The sequence below is a fragment of the Capra hircus genome, chromosome 11 (assembly GCF_001704415.2).
Source record: "Capra hircus breed San Clemente chromosome 11, ASM170441v1, whole genome shotgun sequence".
NCBI classification, from domain to species: Eukaryota; Metazoa; Chordata; class Mammalia; order Artiodactyla; family Bovidae; genus Capra; species Capra hircus.
In genome coordinates, this window is record NC_030818.1 from 60,927,281 (window position 1) to 60,948,353 (window position 21,073).

General features: G+C 37.4%; 1 protein-coding gene across 6 annotated transcripts in view; it reads left to right on the plus strand.

The window, feature by feature from the left end:
* The window catches only part of EHBP1 (EH domain binding protein 1), a 356,781-nt gene that overhangs the window by 62,202 nt on the left and 273,506 nt on the right, over window positions 1-21,073 (plus strand). For all 6 annotated transcript variants that reach the window (XM_018055410.1, XM_018055415.1, XM_018055414.1 and 3 more), the window contains exons 4-5: window positions 9,880-9,975; window positions 17,481-17,534. In XM_018055410.1, coding sequence (XP_017910899.1) covers window positions 9,880-9,975; window positions 17,481-17,534 — 150 coding nt within the window. The remainder of the gene's footprint in view (window positions 1-9,879; window positions 9,976-17,480; window positions 17,535-21,073) is intronic.

A 21,073-nucleotide genomic window follows, 5' to 3' on the forward strand; every position in this document is an offset into this window, starting at 1 on the left:
TTTCTTCTGTGATTTGTTGTTTATTCAGAAGTGTGTTGTTCAACCTCCATATGTTGGAATTTTTAATAGTTTTTCTCCTGTAATTGAGATCTAATCTTAATGCATTATGGTCAGAAAAGATGCTTGGAATGATTTCGATTTTTTTGAATTTATCAAGGTTAGATTTATGGCCCAGGATGTAATCTATCCTGGAGAAGGTTCCATGAGCACTTGAAAAAAAGGTGAAATTCATTGTTTTGGGGTGAAATGTCCTATAGATATCAATTAGGTCTAACTGATCTAATGTATCATTTAAAGTTTGCGTTTCTTTGTTAATTTTCTGTTTAGTTGATCTGTCCATAGGTGTGAGTGGGGTATTAAAGTCTCCCACTATTATTGTGTTATTGTTGATTTCCCCTTTCATACTTGTTAGCATTTCTCTTACATATTGCGGTGCTCCTATATTGGGTGCATATATATTTATAATTGTTATATCTTCTTCTTGGATTGTTCCTTTGATCATTATGTAGTGGCCTTCTTTGTCTCTTTTCACAGCCTTTGTTTTAAAGTCTATTTTATCGGATATGAGTATTGCCACTCCTGCTTTCTTTTGGTCTCTATTTGCGTGGTATATCTTTTTCCAGCCCTTCACTTTCAGTCTGTATGTGTCCCTTGTTTTGAGGTGGGTCTCTTGTAAGCAGCATATAGAGGGGTCTTGTTTTTGTATCCATTCGGCCAATCTTTGTCTTTTGGTTGGGGCATTCAACCCATTTACGTTTAAGGTAATTATTGATAAGTATGATCCCGTTACCATTTACTTTATTGTTTTGGGTTTGGGTTTATACACCCTTTTCGTGTTTCCTGTCTAGAGAATATCCTTTAGAATTTGTTGGAGAGCTGGTTTGGTGGTGCTGAATTCTCTCAGCTTTTGCTTGTCCGTAAAGCTTTTGATTTCTCCTTCGTATTTGAATGAGATCCTTGCTGGGTACAGTAATCTGGGCTGTAGGTTATTGTCTTTCATCACTTTAAGTATGTCTTGCCATTCCCTCCTGGCCTGAAGAGTTTCTATTGAAAGATCAGCTGTTATCCTTATGGGAATCCCCTTGTGTGTTATTTGTTGTTTTTCCCTTGCTGCTTTTAATATTTGTTCTTTGTGTTTGATCTTTGTTAATTTGATTAATATGTGTCTTGGGGTGTTTCGCCTTGGGTTTATCCTATTTGGAACTCTCTGTGTTTCTTGGACTTGGGTGATTATTTCCTTCCCCATTTTAGGGAAGTTTTCAACTATTATCTCCTCAAGGATTTTTTCATGATCTTTCTTTCTGTCTTCTTCTTCTGGGACTCCTATAATTCGAATGTTGGAGCGTTTCATATTGTCCTGGAGGTCTCTGAGATTGTCGTCATTTCTTTTAATTCGTTTTTCTTGTTTCCTCTCTGATTCATTTATTTCTACCATTCTATCTTCTATTTCACTAATCCTATCTTCTGCCTCCGTTATTCTACTATTTGTTGCCTCCAGAGTGTTTCTGATCTCATTTATTGCGTTATTCATTATATTTTGACTCTTTTTTATTTCTTCTAGGTCCTTGTTAAACCTTTCTTGCATCTTCTCAATCCTTGTCTCTAGCCTATTTATCTGTGATTCCATTTTGGTTTCAAGATTTTGGATCATTTTCACTATCAATATTCGCAATTCCTTCTCTGGTAGATTCCCTACTTCTTCCACTTTTGTTTGGTTTGGTGGGCAACTCTCCTGTTCCTTTACCTGCTGAGTATTCCTCTGTCTCTTCATCTTGGTTATATTGCTGCGTTTGGGGTGGCCTTTTTATATTCTGGTAATTTGTGGAGTTCTCTTTATTATGGAGCTTCCTCACTTTGGGTGGGGTTCTATCAGTGGCTTGTCAAGGTTTCCTGGATAGGGAGGCTTGTGTTGGAGTTTTGGTGGGTGGAGCTGTGTTTCTTCTCTCTGGAGTGCAGTGGAGTGACCTGTTTTTGAAGACAATGGTCTGCTTTTCTGGTTGCCTGATGTCCTCTGCCAGCCTACAGAAGTTGTTTTGTGAAGTTTGCTCAGCGTTGAAATGTTCTTTTGAGGAATTTGTGAGGGAGAAAGTGGTCATCCCGTCCTATTCCTCCGCCATCTTTCCCTCCAGCCTCATGCAGCAGATATTCTCAACCATTTTTTGTTTGAAATAAATACAGTCATTATGTTTGAAGCAAGGTCCTGGAGCAACACCCCACAATGCGCAGTAGAGGGTGGGCAGGACACGGGAGCTGTCTTTGCTGGGGTGAGGGTGAGATTGCCCCCTTCTGGATATTTTAAAATCATTGTATATTTCGCTTGAAACATTATAGATGGTACTTTTGAAAAGTTATGGGAACTCACAATGTATTATTATCGTTGTTATTTAGTCACTCTAGTGATGTCCAGCTCTTTGGGACCCCATGGACTGTAGCTCCACAGGTTCCTCTGTCCATGGGATTTCCCAGGCAAGAGCACTCAAGTGGTTTGCCATTTCCTTCTCCAGGGGATCTTCCTGACCCAGGGATTAAACTCGAGTCTCTTGCACTGCAGGTGGATTCTTTACCACTGAGCCATCAGGGAAGCCCATATGCTATAGTAAGCTTGCAGGATTCCCTGATGGCTCAGTGGTAAAGAATCTGCCTGAAATTTACAAAATATATATTCATGTATGTGTGAAATGCTGTTTTATACATTGTATACAACAGCTGAATAAGGGTGTAAAAAGCAGTTCCAGAAGCTATAAAAGAAGTGATTATGATATTATGTGAAAATTAAAAAAATTTCTTTTTAGAAAAACTTGGAGGAGCTTGAGATCCATGGTATTTTGGAATTCTTTAAAAAAAAAAAAAAAGCTAGCTTGTCCCCAGCTATTGTTTTTTAAAATTAACTATCAGTTATATTAAATCCAAAGAGTAGAACCATTGTTTTCATCTGAAACACTTCTGTTTCTGACATTTTTCTTTTGAAATACACATTATTTTCTGCTAAGTCCCATTGCAATCACTTACAGGGAAAATAGATCTCTACAACCATTGGGCAGAAAATAGTCTGGTTTTTACTTTTAGGTTTGTTTCTGAAAAGAGTTTGAACTACACAGTAATTCATTCTCTTTGGTCTTGTGTATAACTTATTATTTATCTTGCCTGTTTCTGAATATATCTACCTTTTAAAAATTATTTTACTGAAGTATGGTTGGTTATCTACCTTTTTTATATTGGTGGATTGAAACTTATATCTGATACCCAGATAACAGATTAGACAGTAAAATGATAAGGCACATTGCCTTATTTGATTTCAAGTTTAGTTCTCAGTGTTTTGCTCACTTTCTTTGGATACATGTCTATTTTTGTAATTAAATATAAAGAACCCATTGCAGAATCATTTCAGTTTTCCTACCTCTTATCTTCAAGTCATGGCATTTATAGCAAATTTATTTTCAGGCAGCAGTTGAATTGTATATGCTTAAATAAATTATTTTTCAGTATAGTGTTGGACAAAGGAAGCAGGAAAATTGTAATAGACAAGAAAAGTTATGGCAGAGTAGTCTGTTGCCTTAAACCTAGTTTTGAAACTAGGAATTTAAAGTCACAGAGATGGGAGAATTCCAAAGGGAGAGAAGAGCTTGAAAGTCCTCACCAGCTTTTGGATGGCATTACCACTTCCACTTCCTTGCTGTAAGCTGTATTTTTGTTGTTGTTGTTTTAAACTTTTTATTTTGTTTTGAAGTATGGCTGATTAACAAGGTTACGATAGTTTCAAGTGGACAGCAAAGGGACTTAGTCATACATATACATGTATCCATTCTCTCCCAAACTCCCTTCCCATCAAGACTGCCATGTAACATTGAACAGAGTTCCCTGTGCTATATATATTAAGTCCTTGTTGGCTATCCGTTTTTAATATAGCAGTGTGCACCTGTATAGCCTTTAACAATATGCTGTGGTATCATGAAGGGGTGGGTGTAGTGGTAGATCTTTGACTAAGACTATGATGTGGGCAGCTCTAAGAAACTTTACATGTGACTTCCTAAACGTACGCATAGATGAAGTTTTATAAATTGAAAATCATCAATTTAAAAACTAAATGATAGTTATATTTATTCAGTGAAAAATTTCAGAAGTAACAAGTGAATATTTAGTTCCATATTAGGTTTTTTAGTTCCATATCTGTATTTAGTTCCATATTAGGTTCAGGTCTTTTACATAAGGTATGATATGAAATAATTTGAAAATAAGACATCTTATAGAGTCAGTACTCAAAATTGATAAATGTTACCTTTTTCCTAGGTCTGCCTTTGCTAAAGGATCTCTGATACGATTAAAAGGTGAAACCATTTATATGAGTGGAAGTGAAAATGGCTTCATCCTTTCTACCATTAACTGTACTAGGATGATGGCAAATGATTAAATAACCCACCTTTCTGGACTATATTAAGGAGCTAAATAGCTGTATGTGTTTTATACTGAATTACTTTCTAGGGAAATCTTTTCTATTACTCTGATTAAAAACTGATCAGGATTCCTGTAGTGCTGATGATTGCCAACATGAGATACTTTTTAAAAATAAAGTTCCTAAGAACCTAAAGTACTGTCTCCCTGGATCTGTACAATTAGGTGTTTAGTACCACAGCTGTTTTTAGTTGCCTGTATTAGACTTTTCATTCTTTTTCTAATATATAATAATTAGCTGACATTATGAAGCTGACATTGTCAGATACTAAGCTGAACTAATTGATATTGTTACTGTGTCTTAACATAGCTAGTTTGTATAGTCACTAAAAAGACCATCAGAAAGCAGAGCTCTGACTTAGGTGGACCTTTTCTGTCACTGGGGAGAGTTGCTGGATAGAAAGGCGGGATACCAGCAACTTGGGAACTAAGCACCCTTCTATCTCTTTTTATTTAAAAAAAGAAAAAGGATTTTAGTTTGTTAAGCAGATAGTAGTTTTGTTTGTTCAGCAGTCTAATTACCATTTCCTGATCCTGGACTGAGAATTGAAAGAGATCATTTAGAGGACCAGCATTAGATAATTACTTAATATCACTGTCTTCTAATTCTGCCCAGTTGTTTGTTGGTCTCCACATTCCCTGCTTTTCACACTTTTGATCTCTGTCTCATGCATGTAAATGTTAAGACCTTAGGGATTGAAGACTATTTTCTTGACTACTGTGTGAATCAGAAATAGAGTTGGCTATAATGTTGGTTGGGTGAAGAACCCTGAAATTGAAAATCATGGAGCTGGTTCTCCTGCAGATTATTATTATGGGTTCAGGCAAGCCATTTACTCTTTATTGCTTCAGTTTCATTATCTGTACCTGATTAGATCTCCTAAGGATATTTTCAGGTCTAAAATTCTTTGATGGTACTTTTTAAAATTCAAAATTGTTCAAATACTATCTTTTCTACTGTCGCTAGTAAAAATTCAATTATTATAGTCTTTTTCAATGTATGGGGAGACTATGAAAATATAATTATGAGAATTTTGAAGAGACTAGAGAAATAGCTTGATCTATCGTTAGAGTACATGAGAATTACAGTTGTCACAAATCTTCAGAATTAAGTATGTAGACTATATAGAGAGGAGGTCTAATTAGAGATTATCTAAGATAGCAGCAGTTTACTTTTCTAAATTCAGATTGTTTACTCTGTGGAGTTGTGTTCTAGGACTGTCAGCAGGCATAGAAATAAAGCAGGGGAATAGAAGAATCTCTGGAGATGTTTTTTAATCAACAAAACTCCGTTCTTTACCACTGGCTGTGGTGTGCTAAGTCTCTGTTTTTTATTGACGTATAGTTGACTTAGAGTATTCTGCTGGTGTTTTAACCAACAAGATATAAGATTTACATGGACATAAGTTTCTGTGATTTTGATCACTTCTCAGTGCCACTTCGTGGATTCAAATCCAGTTTCTGCGACTTACTTGCTGTGTGGTCTTGGTCAAGTCTGTGTCTCAGTGTCCTCAGATGTCCTCTCAGTGTCCTCTCAGATGTGTTAAATCTGCTCCCTGACATGCATCTGCATTCAACTACTCTAACTTCTTTTCTTTTATTACGGAAGAATGATCTGTGCTCCCAGCACAAGCCAATCTGTCTCCTTTCATACTGTTAAAGACATTACTCTAGCAATTATTTCTCTTCCACATCATTAAAATTTCCCTTTCAACTGAGTGTTTCCCATCACCCTAAAAATATTTCTGTCTTACTTAAAAAATTCTGGTCTGACAATATTTCTCGTACTAGCACTAACCTATTTCTCTCTTTCTCTTTCAGCAAAATAGCCCAGAGAAGTTCAATGTGCTTAGCTTCAGTGTCTTTCTTCCTCTTCTTTCTTGAACCCATGCTGATCCAGTCAGGTGTTTACCTGCCCTCACCACTCCACTGAAACAGCTCTTGTGAAGTCAGTAATGGCTTCGGCTTTGTTAAATCCAGGGGTCATTTTCCAGACCTCATCCTCTTGACCTGTCACCAAGATTTGGCACAGATAATTGTTTGTGTCTCCTGAAAATATTTTCTCCACTAGGCTTTCAGAATAACCACTTGCCTCTGGTTTTCCTTCTACTTACTGACCTTTCTTTACTGATTCCTCCTCATTTCCTGGACCTGTTACTGTTGTGCTCCAAAGTTCAGTTCCTAAACCTTTATATTCTTCCTCTCTGTTTCCCTTCCTCCCTCCTGTCACTCCCTTGGGATTATATCCACCCTTAAGCTTCAAGTATCACCTGTATACTGATGATTCCCAAATTTATAACTCCAGGCAGGTATATCCAGCTGCCTAGTTAAACAGCTACATTTGAATATCTAATAGGCACCTTAGATTTAATGTGTATAAAATCAAATTCCTAATCTGATTTTCCAAACCTGATCCTTCTGAAGTTTTATCTCGTATCTGTTAATAGCAATTACTGTTTTGTACTTGCTCAAGGGCAAAAGCCATACAGTCATCCTTGGCTACTTTCTTTCATACAGTCAGACAGAAAATCTTATTGATTCTGTCTTGAAAATAAAAATAAATAAAAATTTTTTAAAAATCTGATCACTTCATACCACTTTTATACCACCCTAAGCCAAGTCACCATCAGCTCTCCTTGGGATTATTGCATAGCTTCTTTATTGTCTCCCTGTTTCCTCTTTTACACCTGGTTGTTGTTGTTCAGTCACTCAGTCATGTCCAGCTCTTTGCAACCCCATGGGCTGCAGCATGCCAGGCTTCCCTGTCCTGCACTGTTTCTCCTGGAGTTTACTCAAACACCTGGAGTCTATTCTGAATAGATTTGCTAGAGCTAAAAAAAATGTAACTTGGATCATCATTCTTCTGCTAAAATCCTCCAGTGGCTTCTCATCTCTCTCAAATTAAAAGCCAGAATCTTTGGATGGCCTGCCAGAACCTTGTATGACTGGGCCCTCCATGATTTCCCTAGGCCTGTCTTCTACTGCTCTTCTCTTTAAGTCTGCCCCAGCCACATTGGCCTTGTTGTTATCTAACTGCCTCAGCACCTTTCCAGTTGCTGGTCCATCTCCCTAGAAGACTCTTCCCATGTTTAAATGATCTGATTCGCTTCCTATGGTCTGCTCTTGTCACCTTCTCAAGGCTACTTTTCTCTGATTTGTTGTTGTTTAATCGCTCAAGCTGTGTCCAGCTCTTTGCAATCCCATGGACTGCAGCATGCTAGGCTTCCGTGTACTTCATTGTCTCCTGGAGTTTGCTCAGAGTCATGAAGTCAATGATGCCATCCAATATCTCATCCTCGGTCACTCCCTTCTCCTTCTGTCAATCTTTCTCAGCACTGAGGTCTTTTCCAATGAATCGGCTATTCGCATCAGGTGGCCAAAGTATTAGAGCTTCAGCTTCAGCATCAGTCCTTCCAATAAATATTCAGGGTTGATTTCCTTTAAGATTGACTAGTTTGATCTCCTTGCTGTCCAAGGGTCTCTCAAGAGTATTCTCCAGCACCACAGTTTGAAGGCATCAATTCTTCAGCGCTCAGCATTTTTTTATTGTCCAGCTCTCATATCTGTACATGACTACTGGAAAAACTATAGCTTTGACTAAATGGACCTTTGTAGGCAAAGTAATGTCTCTGCTTTTTAAAACACTGTCTAGGTTTATCATTGCTTATCTTTTTTTTTTTTTTTATAATTTTTACTTCATTTTACTTTACAGTACTGTATTGGTTTTGCCATACATTGACATGAATCCACCACGGGTGTATGCAAGCTCCCAATCCTGAATCCCCCTCCCACCTCCCACCCCATATCATCTCTCTGGATCATCCCCATGCACCAGCCCCAAGCATCCTGTATCCTGTATCGAACATAGAGTGGCACTTCGTTTCTTACATGATAGTATACATGTTTCAATGCCATTCTCCCAAATCATCCCACCCTCTCCCTCTCCCTCAGAGTCCAGAAGTCCATTCTATACATCTGTGTCTCTTTTGCTGTCTCGCATGCAGGGTCATCATTACCATCTTTCTAAATTCCGTATATATGTGTCAGTATACTGTATTGGTGTTTTTCTTTCTGGCTTACTTCACTCTGTATAATCGGCTCCAGTTTCATCCATCTCATCAGAACTGATTCAAATGAATTCTTTTTAACGGCTGAGTAATACTCCATTGTGTATATGTACCACAGCTTTCTTATCCATTCATCTGCTGATGGACATCTAGGTTGTTTCCATGTCCTGGCTATTATAAACAGTGCTGCGATGAACATTGGGGTACATGTGTCTCTTTCTATTCTGGTTTCCTCAGTGTGTATGCCCAGCAGTGGGATTGCTGGGTCATAAGGCAGCTCTATTTGCAATTTTTTAAGGAATCTCCACACTGTTCTCCATAGTGGCTGTACTAGTTTGCATTCCCACCAACAGTGTAAGAGGGTTCCCTTTTCTCCACATCCTCTCCAGCATTTATTGCTTGTAGACTTTTGGATTGCATCCATTCTGACTGGTGTGAAATGGTACCTCATTGTGGTCTTGATTTGCATTTCTCTGATAATGAGTGATGTTGAGCATCTTTTCATGTGTTTGTTAGCCATCCATATGTCTTCTTTGGAGAAATGCCTATTTAGTTCTTTGGCCCATTTTTTGATTGGGTCGTTTATAGCTCAACTCCAGAAAAATAAATGACCCAATCAAAAAATGTCATTGCTTTTCTTTCAAGCAACAAGCGTCTTTTAATTTCATGGCTGCAGTCACTGTCCACAGTTATTTTGGAGTCCAAGAAAATCAAGTCTGTCACCATTTCCATTGTTTCCCCACCTATTTGAATTTGCCTTTAAGTTCTGAGATCACAAAATAATTTTTAAAATATTTCTCCTGATTTCTTATGTGGCAAAACCAATACAATATTGTAAAGTAAAAAAAAATAATAATAATAAATAAAATATTTGAAATAGCTTTTGAAAATATGATGCATCTCATTTTTCTATCTTCATGTGTGTGTGTGTAGGAGAGGGTAAATGTTTGTTTACAGATAGTAATCTGTAGCTTACATGTGATACAACTGTCATGAGTATGTGTTAGTTGCTCAGTTTTGTCCAACTATTTGCAACCCTATGTACTGTAGCCTGCTAGGCTCCTCTATCCATGGAATTCCCCAGGCAAGAATACTGGAGTAGGTTGCCATTTCCTCCTCTAGGAGATCTTGCTGATCAAGGGATTGAACCCAGGTCTCCTGCATTGCAGGCAGATTCTTTATCGTCTCAGCCACCAATGGTCATGGCCTAAGTTTGATGCTTGAAAAGTTCTATTTGACTAATCATTTTTTGTTTTAGGGAGACAGATCTAATGGATAGTTAAATAGGGTCAATATATCTTTGCAAATTATTAATATTGTATTTTCTGTACTTCAGGTTGACGACTTTTTTTTTTTTTGGTAGGCTCATAGCTGGCAGCCTGGAATAAAAAATCCATACCGTGGTGTTGTCGTATGGCCTGTTCCTGAAAACATTGAGATCACTGTGACACTTTTTAAAGTAAGTTCCATTTTTATAGGTTATAGGATTTACTGTGCAATCATTGTTAAATGATGGAATATTTCAGTATTCACTGTTCAACACACTTGAGTCCTTAATGAGCAGTAAGGACTTTAATATGGGTTATTTTTAGAGATGTAGCAATTTATAACAATGCAAGGTGTTTCATGGTATATAAAGTCCAAATAATTTGAGAGTCTTTTTGAACTTATTCCAGTTAAGATGAACTGGAACACTTCTTTTATTGCTTCCTACATTCTACCCACAGGAAAATTTAAAGTGCTTTTTCTGTGGAAAGCTGAGGTTTGTGGAATTCTTGTCCTGAGTCTCATTTTGTTAGCCTTGTTTGACTGAAAACAAGATGTGTTTTAAAATTGATATATGGTATTTTATTGATGTTAATATAGGAAGGCAAATTTAAAATGTATTTTTGATAAATATTTTATTAATACTGATAGCTTATAAATACTATAGCTTAAAATAAAAATTCTGGAAATAAATTCAAAGTCCCGATCCAAAAAATATAGCTGTTCGTATATCTTACTTTTTTATATATGTTTTTTCTTGAATGTCTTCTCTATTTCTTAACATTCTAAAATAGTCCTCACACATATGGAAACTAAGCACTAGAATAATTACTTTCCTAACCAATTTCTTGATCTTCAAGACCAAGATAATCATTTAGTGTGATCACTCACCTAGAGCCAGACATCCCAGAATGTGAAGTCAAGTGGACCTTAGAAAGCATCACTACGAATGAAGCTAGTGGAAGTGATGGAATTCCAGTTGAGCTATTTCAAATCCTGAAAGATGATGCTGTGAAAATGCTGCACTCAATATGCCAGCCAATTTGGAAGACTCAGCAGTGGCCACAGGACTGGAAAAGGTCAGTTTTCATTCCAATCCCAAAGAAAGGCAATGCCAAAGAATGCTCAAACCACCGCACAATTGTACTTATCTCACACACTGGTAAAGTAATGTTCAGAATTCTCCAAGCCAGGCTTCAGCAATATGTGAACCGTGAACTTCCAGATATTCAAGCTGGATTTAGAAAAGGCAGAGGAACCAGAGATCAAATTGCCAACATCTGCTGGATCATGGAAAAAGCAAGAGAGTTCCAGAAAAACATCTATTTCTGCTTTATTGACTAGGCCAAAGCCTTTGACTGTGTGGATCACAATAAACTGTGGAAAATTCTAAAAGAGATGGGAATACCAGACCACCTGACCTGCCTCTTGAGAAATCTGTATGTAGGTCAGGAAGCAACAGTTAGAACTGGACATGGAACAACAGACTGGTTCCAAATAGGAAAAGGAGCATGTCAAGGCTGTATATTGTCACCTTGCTTATTTAACTTCTATGCAGCGTACATCATGAGAAACGCTGGACTGGAAGAAACACAAGCTGGAATCAAGATTGCCGGGAGAAATATCAATAACCTCAGATATACAGATGACACCACCCTTATGGCAGAAAGTGAAGAGGAACTAAAAAGCCTCTTGATTAAAGTGAAAGAGGAGAGTGAAAAAGTTGGCTTAAAGCTCAACATTCAGGAAACGAAGACCAGGGCATCTGGTCCCATCACTTCATGGGAAATAGATGGTCAAACAGTGGAACCAGTGTCAGACTTTTTTTGAGGGGGCTCCAAAATCACTGCAGATGGTGATTGCAGCCATGAAATTAAAAGACACTTACTCCTTGGAAGGAAAGTTATGACCAACCTAGATAGCATATTGTAAAGCAGAGACATTACTTTGCCAACAAAGGTGCATCTAGTCAAGGCTATGGTTTTTTCAGTGGTCATGTATGGATGCGAGAGTTGGACTGTGAAGAAAGCTGAGCACCGAAGAACTGATGCTTTTGAAGTGTGGTGTTGGAGAAGACTCTTGAGAGTCCCTTGGACTGCAAGGAGATCCAACCAGTCCATTCTGAAAATCAGCCCTGGGGTTTCCTTGGAAGGAATGATGCTAAAGCTGAAACTCCAGTACTTTGGCCACCTCATGCGAAGAGTTGACTCATTGGAAAAGACTCTGATGCTGGGAGGGATTGGAGGCAGGAGGAGAAGGGGACGACCGAGGATGAGATGGCTGGATGGCATCACCGATTCGATGGATGTGAGTTTGAGTGAACTCCGGAAGTTGGTGATAGATGGAGGCCTGGTGTGCTGCGATTCATGGGGTCGCAAAGAGTTGGACACGACTGAGCAACTGAGCTGAACTGAACCAATTTCTTACCTGCTCAAAAAGAAAAAAAAAAAAAGATGGCGACAAATATGTCTCAGCCTTCTTAGAAGTAGTGCATAGGAAACAAATGCTTTATTTCTTCTTTGAATCATTCCAGTCATATTGACTTTACTTTTGCAGAAGGATAGAATGAAGGAGGACATCTCATTGAGCATAATTTAGTAAAATAAACTTGTGAAAATCCACTAAATACTATAAGATATGACATCTAAGTAGAGCAAAGTTACATGGCTTCAAGTGTGAAATCACTGTGTAAAAAAGTACTTTTGATTTTGTATTTCAATATATTAATTGATGTGCTCTGGAACTACTGAAGAGATCAATAGAACAAAGCAGTATAATGAATGTTAATGTATTAACCCATCAATGGGACACTACTTTCAAATGCTCTGTGTTTCATAGATATTCTATTTTATGAAAGATTCTTAACACTTTATGTGTGTTTTACAGTTGTAATACTATTGTTATTGACATTATAACATCACATGATTATGCATATCATTTATACACTGTTGGCCAGAGAGAAATAAGGCATGAGGTTGTAGCTCCTCTTCCTTTTTTTTCAGGAAAGAATCAGAATCATCCTATCACCCTTCAGACAGCTGTCGTAAAAGCCTGTTGTTAACCCCCTACCCTTCCCCATCCATACCTCTTCTGCGTGTGTTAGTTACTTAGTCATGTCCAACTCTTTGTGAGCCCCGGGGCTGTGGCCCACCAGGCTTCTCTGTCCATGGAATTCTCCAGGCAAGAATAATAGAGTGGGTTTCCATTTCTTCCTCCAGGGGATCTTCTTGACTCAGGGCTCGAACCTAGGTCTCCCACATTGCAGGCAGATTCTTTACTTTTTGAGCTACCTCTGCTACTAAAGTGATATAGTAAGCTTGGTAGTTAACAACAATACCTTTAGAGTACTATTTCATTTAATTCTCAAAGTAACCCTGAAGTTCTAGAATTGTTTCCATTGTATGGATAAAGAAACTAAAGAAGAAGGTAACTTTGCCCAGTCACACTGTGATTTAGCCCTGGGGTGTGGTTGTTGTGTGTTTGGTTTTGGGTTTGTTTTACATCGCAGGACTTCCCTGGTGACTCAGACGGTAAAACATCTGCCTACAATGTGGAAGACCTGGGTTCAGTCCCTGGGTCAGGAAGATCCTCGGAGAAGGTAATGGCAACCCACTCCAGTACTCTGCCTGGAAAATCCCATGGACAGAGGAGCGTGGTAGGCTGCTACAGTCCACGGGGCTGCAAAGAGTCGCTGCTACAGTCCATGGGGCCGCAAAGAGTCAGACACAACTGAGCAACTTCACTCACTTACATCACATGGCCTATTCTGTAGTAAAAACCACTCTGAATATAGATTACCATGGTGGAATCTATGACATGCTTGAGGAAAACTTAAGTAATCTTCTGTGTTTTGATTTGGTATGTTTTTATTGTTAAAGCAAATGAATGGACATAGTTACACAACTTTTATAAAATGATGATAGACAGCAAGGGGTTAGAAGAGAGCTGATAAATGGCTGACAGCTGTGTGTTTGGGCAAAGGATATGCACTAACTGATTTTGAGTTGAAAGTGGCTGTTGAAATGTATTACTTGGAGGATTAGAAGGTAAGTAGTTTTCAAGTACTAATGAGAATGTTCAGCAAATCCTATCACTGAACTTTTTGTCTTTTAAATGTTAGTCTGTTGGGAAATAAACTCAAATACTCCCTCCTTCCCAGTTTGCTGTATTACACATTTCTCTTCAGTGAATATCTTTAAATATCTTTATCTTCCTGGCTCCATATCTTCCCAGAGTTGTAATAGAAGAACCAAAAAGTAAAACAAAACAAAATAGCTTTTAATTCTCTCATATTAATTTTTGATTCTTGTTTTTGAACAGCATTTTAAAATATTCAAGTGGAAAGCTTTTTCATATTTCCCCCTTTCTTCTACTTATATTAAAGTCTCACAATTTACTTAATCCTGAAATTTGCAAAATAGGAAAGAACTCATATTCACAGAGGTGTGTTCATAGACAAAGTGGTTTTAAAAAAAGTTATCAAGAAGTTTCAATTTTCTATGACTTAAGCAGAAATTAATTTCTTTAGCCTGCACACTTGATTTTGAAAGTTGAATTAGCTTGAAAATAGCTATTTCTGGTAAATGAAAAAAAGCCTTTTAGGGTTGAGAAGGGAAATGGCTCTTTAAGCTGTTTCACTTTTTCTCTTTATTTCAGTGGTAATAAAAGAGACACTAGAGGATAGAGAGCAGGATGTAAAGGAGACTTAATTGATTCAAGGTGGAAGCAACTTTGATTACTAATGTTTTTAGTCAATAACATAATTAATGAGTTTTGTAGATATACCATTTTAAGTAACTTGAAAATGAACATTATTGTTGCTCCTTTACATCTTTTTAGTGACTTTGCCTTATCAGATGTGACCCTTGGCCCCAATAAAATTATTCTGTTATGGGTAATATTCATCTGTGTTTCTAAAAAATGTTTTATCAACTTTGAGAATTAATGTATATCACTTATAAGGTGCAATTCAACATTTGTTAAGTTTCAAGGCATATATTCATTAATTCATTAAGCAAGTTTTCTTGAGAAACTACCATGTTCCAGGTGCTTTTCTAGGTCCCTGGGAACACAGAGGTAAAACTGAACTAACAACATGGCTAAAAGTCAGTCAGACCTAGAATTGGCACGTAATTTTAACACTTATTTGTGGAAAGTTACATCTTTTAGGCCTCAGTTTTCTGTTCTTTTAACTAGGAATAAAAATGATACCTATTTCATAAGTAGTTGTGATGATTAAAACTCTTAACACAGTGACTGAGGCAATGTGTGCTTTGCAAATATTTCATGTTATCAGTACTTCTATTGGAACTTCTCTGGTGGGTTAGACGGTAAAGAATCTTCCCTCAAGGCAGGAGGCCTGGGTTCAGTCCCTGGATTGGGAAGATCCTCTGGAGGTGGAAATGGTAACCTACTCCAGTATTCTTGCCTGGAGAATTTCATGGACAGAGGAGCCTGGCTGGTTACAGTCCATGAGGTCACACAGAGTTGAACATGACTGAGCAACACACACACACACACACACACACACTCACACTCACACTCTACTATTAATTGTAAAAGCTGCACTAGAGCTAGGCTGCATTCTTCAACAGTGGTGTGGGTGGGGGGCAAACAGGAAGGGTAGTAATATATCTTTTTCCTAAGCATTGTGTCACACCATTACTTGGTCTCAAAAGTAGCACTATTTGGGTCCTAAATCTCTCATGAAAAAAATCCTTTAACCTATATTTACAGTAGTCATTCTCCATAAACCTTCACAAACCTGGGCAGGGCCAGGCTGGGAAAATAAGTACTAAGTAGAGTCCTCTACCTCTTTCTCCTTTCTGCCGTTTCCTGCCTGCCCCTGCCCATCACCACCAAATAAACTCCTTTTTGGCAGGTCTTTATGATATCTGTGTGGATTTACACTGTGTGAATTTGTCACAGTTGCCCTAAGACAGCTCAGAATCAGCTAGTCACCATACTTTTAAGGTAGAAAAATAAAAATGAAGTAATGAAGGAGTTTGAAATTTATCCCATAGGTTGTAGGGATCATTGAAAAACTCTTAGTTGGTACTTACATGGTCAGAACTGTGGTTTGGGAGAATTAATCTGCATACAAGATTAATTGGAGAGCAAGAGAGACTGAGTGCTGCAGTTACTTTTATCTTGAAATAGCCTAGGCACAAAGTGATGAGGACCCAAACTCAGCTGTGGCCGTAGAAACTGAAGGTTAATAATAGGCTGTAGTGGAATCAGTCATGCATAAGGACCTTCCCTATGAGAAGCATGTGGTCCATGAGACACAGTAGGGGAATAGCATCTGTTTGCACATACTCTCACTCTCAGTACCTCCATCCCTCCCCCACCTCTAAAACATAAAGTTCAACTTGAATAAGTTAAATGCACTTACGATGCTACTCCACTGCTTTTCCTTTTATGTCTTAAAATCTGTTGCCTTTCACCTTTACTTATTCTAGTATCTGTGGAAATCCTGTGCAATCCCACCTAGCCTAAATGCTTCCTCACTTGTAAAGCTTTTCCTGTTCCTTCCTCTAAGAAATGTATTGTCTTCTAATCTCTAGTAAAACTATGTATTTCATTCATCATCTATGTATTTAGATTAGTTGTATTTGTCTTTGAAAGCAAGGACAACTATGTTTGAATCTGTATAACGCCTCTGTAATTCCTTATATAATAAGTAGCCAATAAATATTTGCCAAATACTTGGTTAAAGTGTGACTCATTTAGAAAAAAGCTGCATTTGGTTGTAGGATCTGTTACCCTTTCTCAGGCCTATGGTGATGGAGGGCAGATGAGGGTATCAACGTCAGATTTGTCATTTTGTGTAGGTTATGAAGTTCTTTGCAGTACTTTGAAATTCCACATGTTTATAATATGTAACTTCTGCATCAAGAAAACGTTGCCTCAAGTAATGCTTTGAGTTCAAAATACTTAGAGGTATAAAAATTAGGATATCTGTATCTTAATAAATGAGCCTGGTGGGCTACAGTCTATGGGGTCACAGAATCAGACATGACTGAGGGACTAAACACTGCACAAAAAGTTCATAGTTCATTCACCAAGTTATCTGTCCCTGGGTTTCTTTTTTAAATTAATTTTTATTGGGGTATAGATCATTTACAGTGTTGTGTTAGTTTCTGCTGTACAGCAGAGTGAATCAGTCGTACATATACGTGAAGTCATTCTTTCAGATTCTGTTCCTATATAGACCGTTACAGAGTATTGAGTAGAGCTACCTGTGCTTTTAGTTATCTATTTTATATATAGTAGTGTGTGTATGTCAATCTCAGTCTCCCAATTGATCCCTCCCCTCTTTTTCCCCTTGGTAAGCATAAGTTTGTTTTCTACCTCTTTGATTCTCTTTCTGTTTTGTAAATAGGTTCATTTGTACCACTTTTTAAAATTCCATGTATAACCTCTGTCATAAAATATTTTTATGGTTTCCTTTTGTCCTGTTTTATGCAATGATGGAAAATAATGATATGTATTAACCTAAGTAAGACAGAGAATTTATTAATAAAAATAATGTTTTAAATTTAGATAAATTATGAAAGTTTCGTAAAAGCAGGCCATTCTGCCCCTCCTTTTTTTAAAAGTTGATAAAAGCTAAAATCAAGGCTGTTTGTATTTTCCTAATTGAATTGACTGGATTAAAAAAATGTATTTCAACTTTATATTTTGCTTTTGTTACAGGATCCTCATGCAGAGGAATTTGAAGATAAAGAGTGGACATTTGTCATAGAAAATGTAAGCTAATTGTAAATTCTGTCACCGTTCATATTTTTAGTTATATACATTACTAAGGGGCATTTTGGTGGCAGAAGAAATGTTGCCTTATAAAAAATTAGTGATTTGTAGCTTTTAGAATTTTTTACGTGAAATAATAACCAGTGGAATTATTTGTGAACATTGAGTCAGCCAAAAATTTCCTTCAGGTTTTTCTGTAAGATGTTATGGAAAACCCCAAATGAACTTTTTGGCCAACCCAATATTTTTGTTAAAAACATGAAAGTAAAACTACTCATCAATACTGAATTATGTATATGCTCTGTGTATTCTGTTGGGAGTTTGAAGGAAAGGTCGTGTCTTATTCATCTTTTTATCTATTTAGCATCTGACATGGTGCTTCTCACATAACATAAATGCTCTTTTAAACATTTGTTGAATGAAATTATGAATGATCTTAGAAATATTTGAAAATAAAGTGTATGCTTTAACTCTTTGGGTTGAGGGATTCTCAAGTAGTACTTTAATAATCATTTTCAATTAGTTTGAATTTTATGATGGTGTCCCAGGTGACTTGTAGGAAGATAGTAGTTGTTTAATGAATGTTTATTAAATGGAGATTAGGGAAGACAGGCAACGAAACTATGTGTGAGTTCTGAAGTCTGAGAGACAGGTTGCAAGCCCTAGATTTTCCATTTATAAGCTCTGTGATTGTGGTAAGTTTCTTAACTTCTCAGCAATCAGTTTATAGGGTTGTGATGATTAAATAATTTCAATGAATATTAGCTTTTATCATTGTCACTGACATCATTATCATGATCATTATTACAGTTGTAAAATATATTTGTAACAGTTTTATAACATGCTTTATAAAACAGCATGTTTTTCCTCTCTGTGAGTGATTTTGTTTTATATTTTAGTGGCAAAAGGAATCTCACACTTTTTTGAACAGTAGCTGGGCCATTTTTAGACACAAAGATCTGGGGAGCTTGGGAGGGAGGTCATGTCCAAATACAGTGGAAGGAGGTGGCTGGATGTCAAGCTAGTGTCATTGTGTGAACGGTTCACACGTTGTTAACAATTCTGAGTTTTCTGTAGTGATGGGTTTGAACACTATACTTGGAGTAAGATTAAGGTTTTGAAAACAAACAAACTTACATTTCTTGAAATTGGTTACAGCCTCAAAAATCTAGCTTTCATTGAGTTAAAATCTTCTCCCCAATGGATGGTTTTAATGGTTTTCAAGTTTTATGGCTCTGTTGTATAGCTCTGTTAACTTGATGTACTAAAGAATTAGCCTGTTAACTTTGGGTTGTAACTAATGGTAGATGTAAACAATAGCTTTATATTTGTTTAGAAAGGTGTTCTTATTATACATCTGGTTAATCTTAGAATAGAGGCACAGCAGTTCTAAATTTCTGAGAAATAGATTATAAGCTGTTACTGAAAGATAGAAGTGTTAAAAAAAAAAAGCTATATGCCACAGATTAGGTTTGGATGCAAAATACATTCAAATCTATAGAATTTTAGGAAAAATCTTTTGCGTTCTGTGTTATATATTTCATAAAAATATTTTAAAAATCAGTAGAGAAATACTGGGCTTCCCTGGTAGCTCAGCTGGTGAAGAACCTGCCTGCAGTGCAGGAGACCCCATTTCAGTTCCTGGGTCAGAAGATCCCCGGGAGAAGGGATAGGCTACCCACAGTATTCTTGGGCTTTCCTGGTGGCTCAGATGGTAAAGAATCTGCCTGTAATGCAGGAGATCTAGGTTCAATCCCTGGGTTGGGAAGATCCCCTGGAGGAGGGCTTGGCAACCCATTTCAGTGTTTTTGCCTGGAGAATCCCTATGGGCAGAGGAGCCTGGCAGGCTACAGTCCCTGGGATCACAAAGAGTTGGACACGACTAAGCAACTAAGCACAGCACAAAAAAATACTAAAATTAATACAGTGAGATTTAAATGGATCATGAGATAAAAAGTTATATTTTGAATCATCCTTTCCATATTGGAGTATATGTTTCTTAAGTTGAAGAGTATGCTGCCAAGTCACTTCAGTCCTGTCCGACTCTATGTGACCCCATAGATGGCAGCCTACCAGGCTCCCCCGTCCCTGGGATTCTCCAGGCAAAAACACTGGAGTGGGTTGCCATTTCCTTCTCCAATGAACGAAAGTGAAAAGTGAAAGGGAAGTCACTCAGTCATGTCCGACTCTTTGGGACCCCATGGACTGCAGCCTACCAGGCTCCTCCATCCATGGGATTTTCCAGGCAAGAATACTGGAGTGGGGTGCCATCGCTTTCTCCGGTTGAACAGTATATTTATATCCTTTTTGTGAAAAAAATATATAAGCTCAGAAGCTTATTTAGCTGATTTCCCTATTTATTGCTAAAGTGATTGAAAGGGGATGGCCATAGTAGGAAAATGGAAAATAAAATACATTAGCATTTCTTCTCTCCTAGTGTTTATTGCTAAATTAGATTCATAAAAATCTAATAAAAATAAATATAGGTGACCTTTAACTATTATTCATATTGTTTAAAAACTTTATAAAACCATCATTTTAATTGAACTGTTTACTGGAGATTAAATTTTCCTGTGTCATCAGAAAATTTTGGAATCCTTACTCTGAGTTGTGTTGCAGAGAGAACACTGCATTTGTAGAGTTTTCCAGGCATCTTTATGCTTTTTAATAGATGAAAGATTTTCTGACTTCTTACCATTCTGCCTCCTTATTCGAAAAAACCGCATTTTCCTTTCTCCCATATCCTAGTGTAGAGAAGACATGAACTTTGGATTGGTTAGAATTGTGTATAAATCCTGATGTGCCTTCAAAGCTGGTGACCTTGAGATTATTTTCCAGGGCTTAGTTTCTTCATCTATAAAATGAAAGGTTTGTACTAAATCATCTTATAGGGATTTTCTAGGTTCATAACTTTGTTTCCATCAATAGGAATATTTTTATAAACGTTTTTGAATATTATCTCTTTATAGATCAGATTTTTTGTTTTCAAGTTCATGGGGAATGATATATTTAAAAGTTATCTAGCATGTCATTTCAGAGAAGGCAGTGGCAACCCACTCCAGTACTCTTGCCTGGAGAATCCCATGGATGGAGGAGCCTGGTAGGCTGCAGTCCATGGGGTTGCTAGGAGTCAGACACGACTGAGCGACTTCACTTTCACTTTTCACTTTCATGCATTGGAGAAAGAAATGGCAACCCACTCCAGTATTCTTGCCTGGAGAATCCCAGGGACAGGGGAGCCTGGTGGGCTGCCGTCTGTGGGGGTCGCACAGAGTCAGACATGACTGAAGTGACTTAGCAGCAGCATGTCATTTTGGAATCAGTTAATAACTCCCTAATTTATATCTTTTTTTCTTTAAAAGTCAATTTTGGCATATATATTCAGTATTTTCTGTATATTTTTGTTTCTGGAATGAATTGGGAGTATTATTGCAAGTTTCCTATTCTGAACTTTTTTAGCACAATAGTTCTTTCTCCCTACTCTTGTTGCTATAATAGTCATTTCCTATGCCAGATTAGAAAGAAAGAAAGAAAATTGA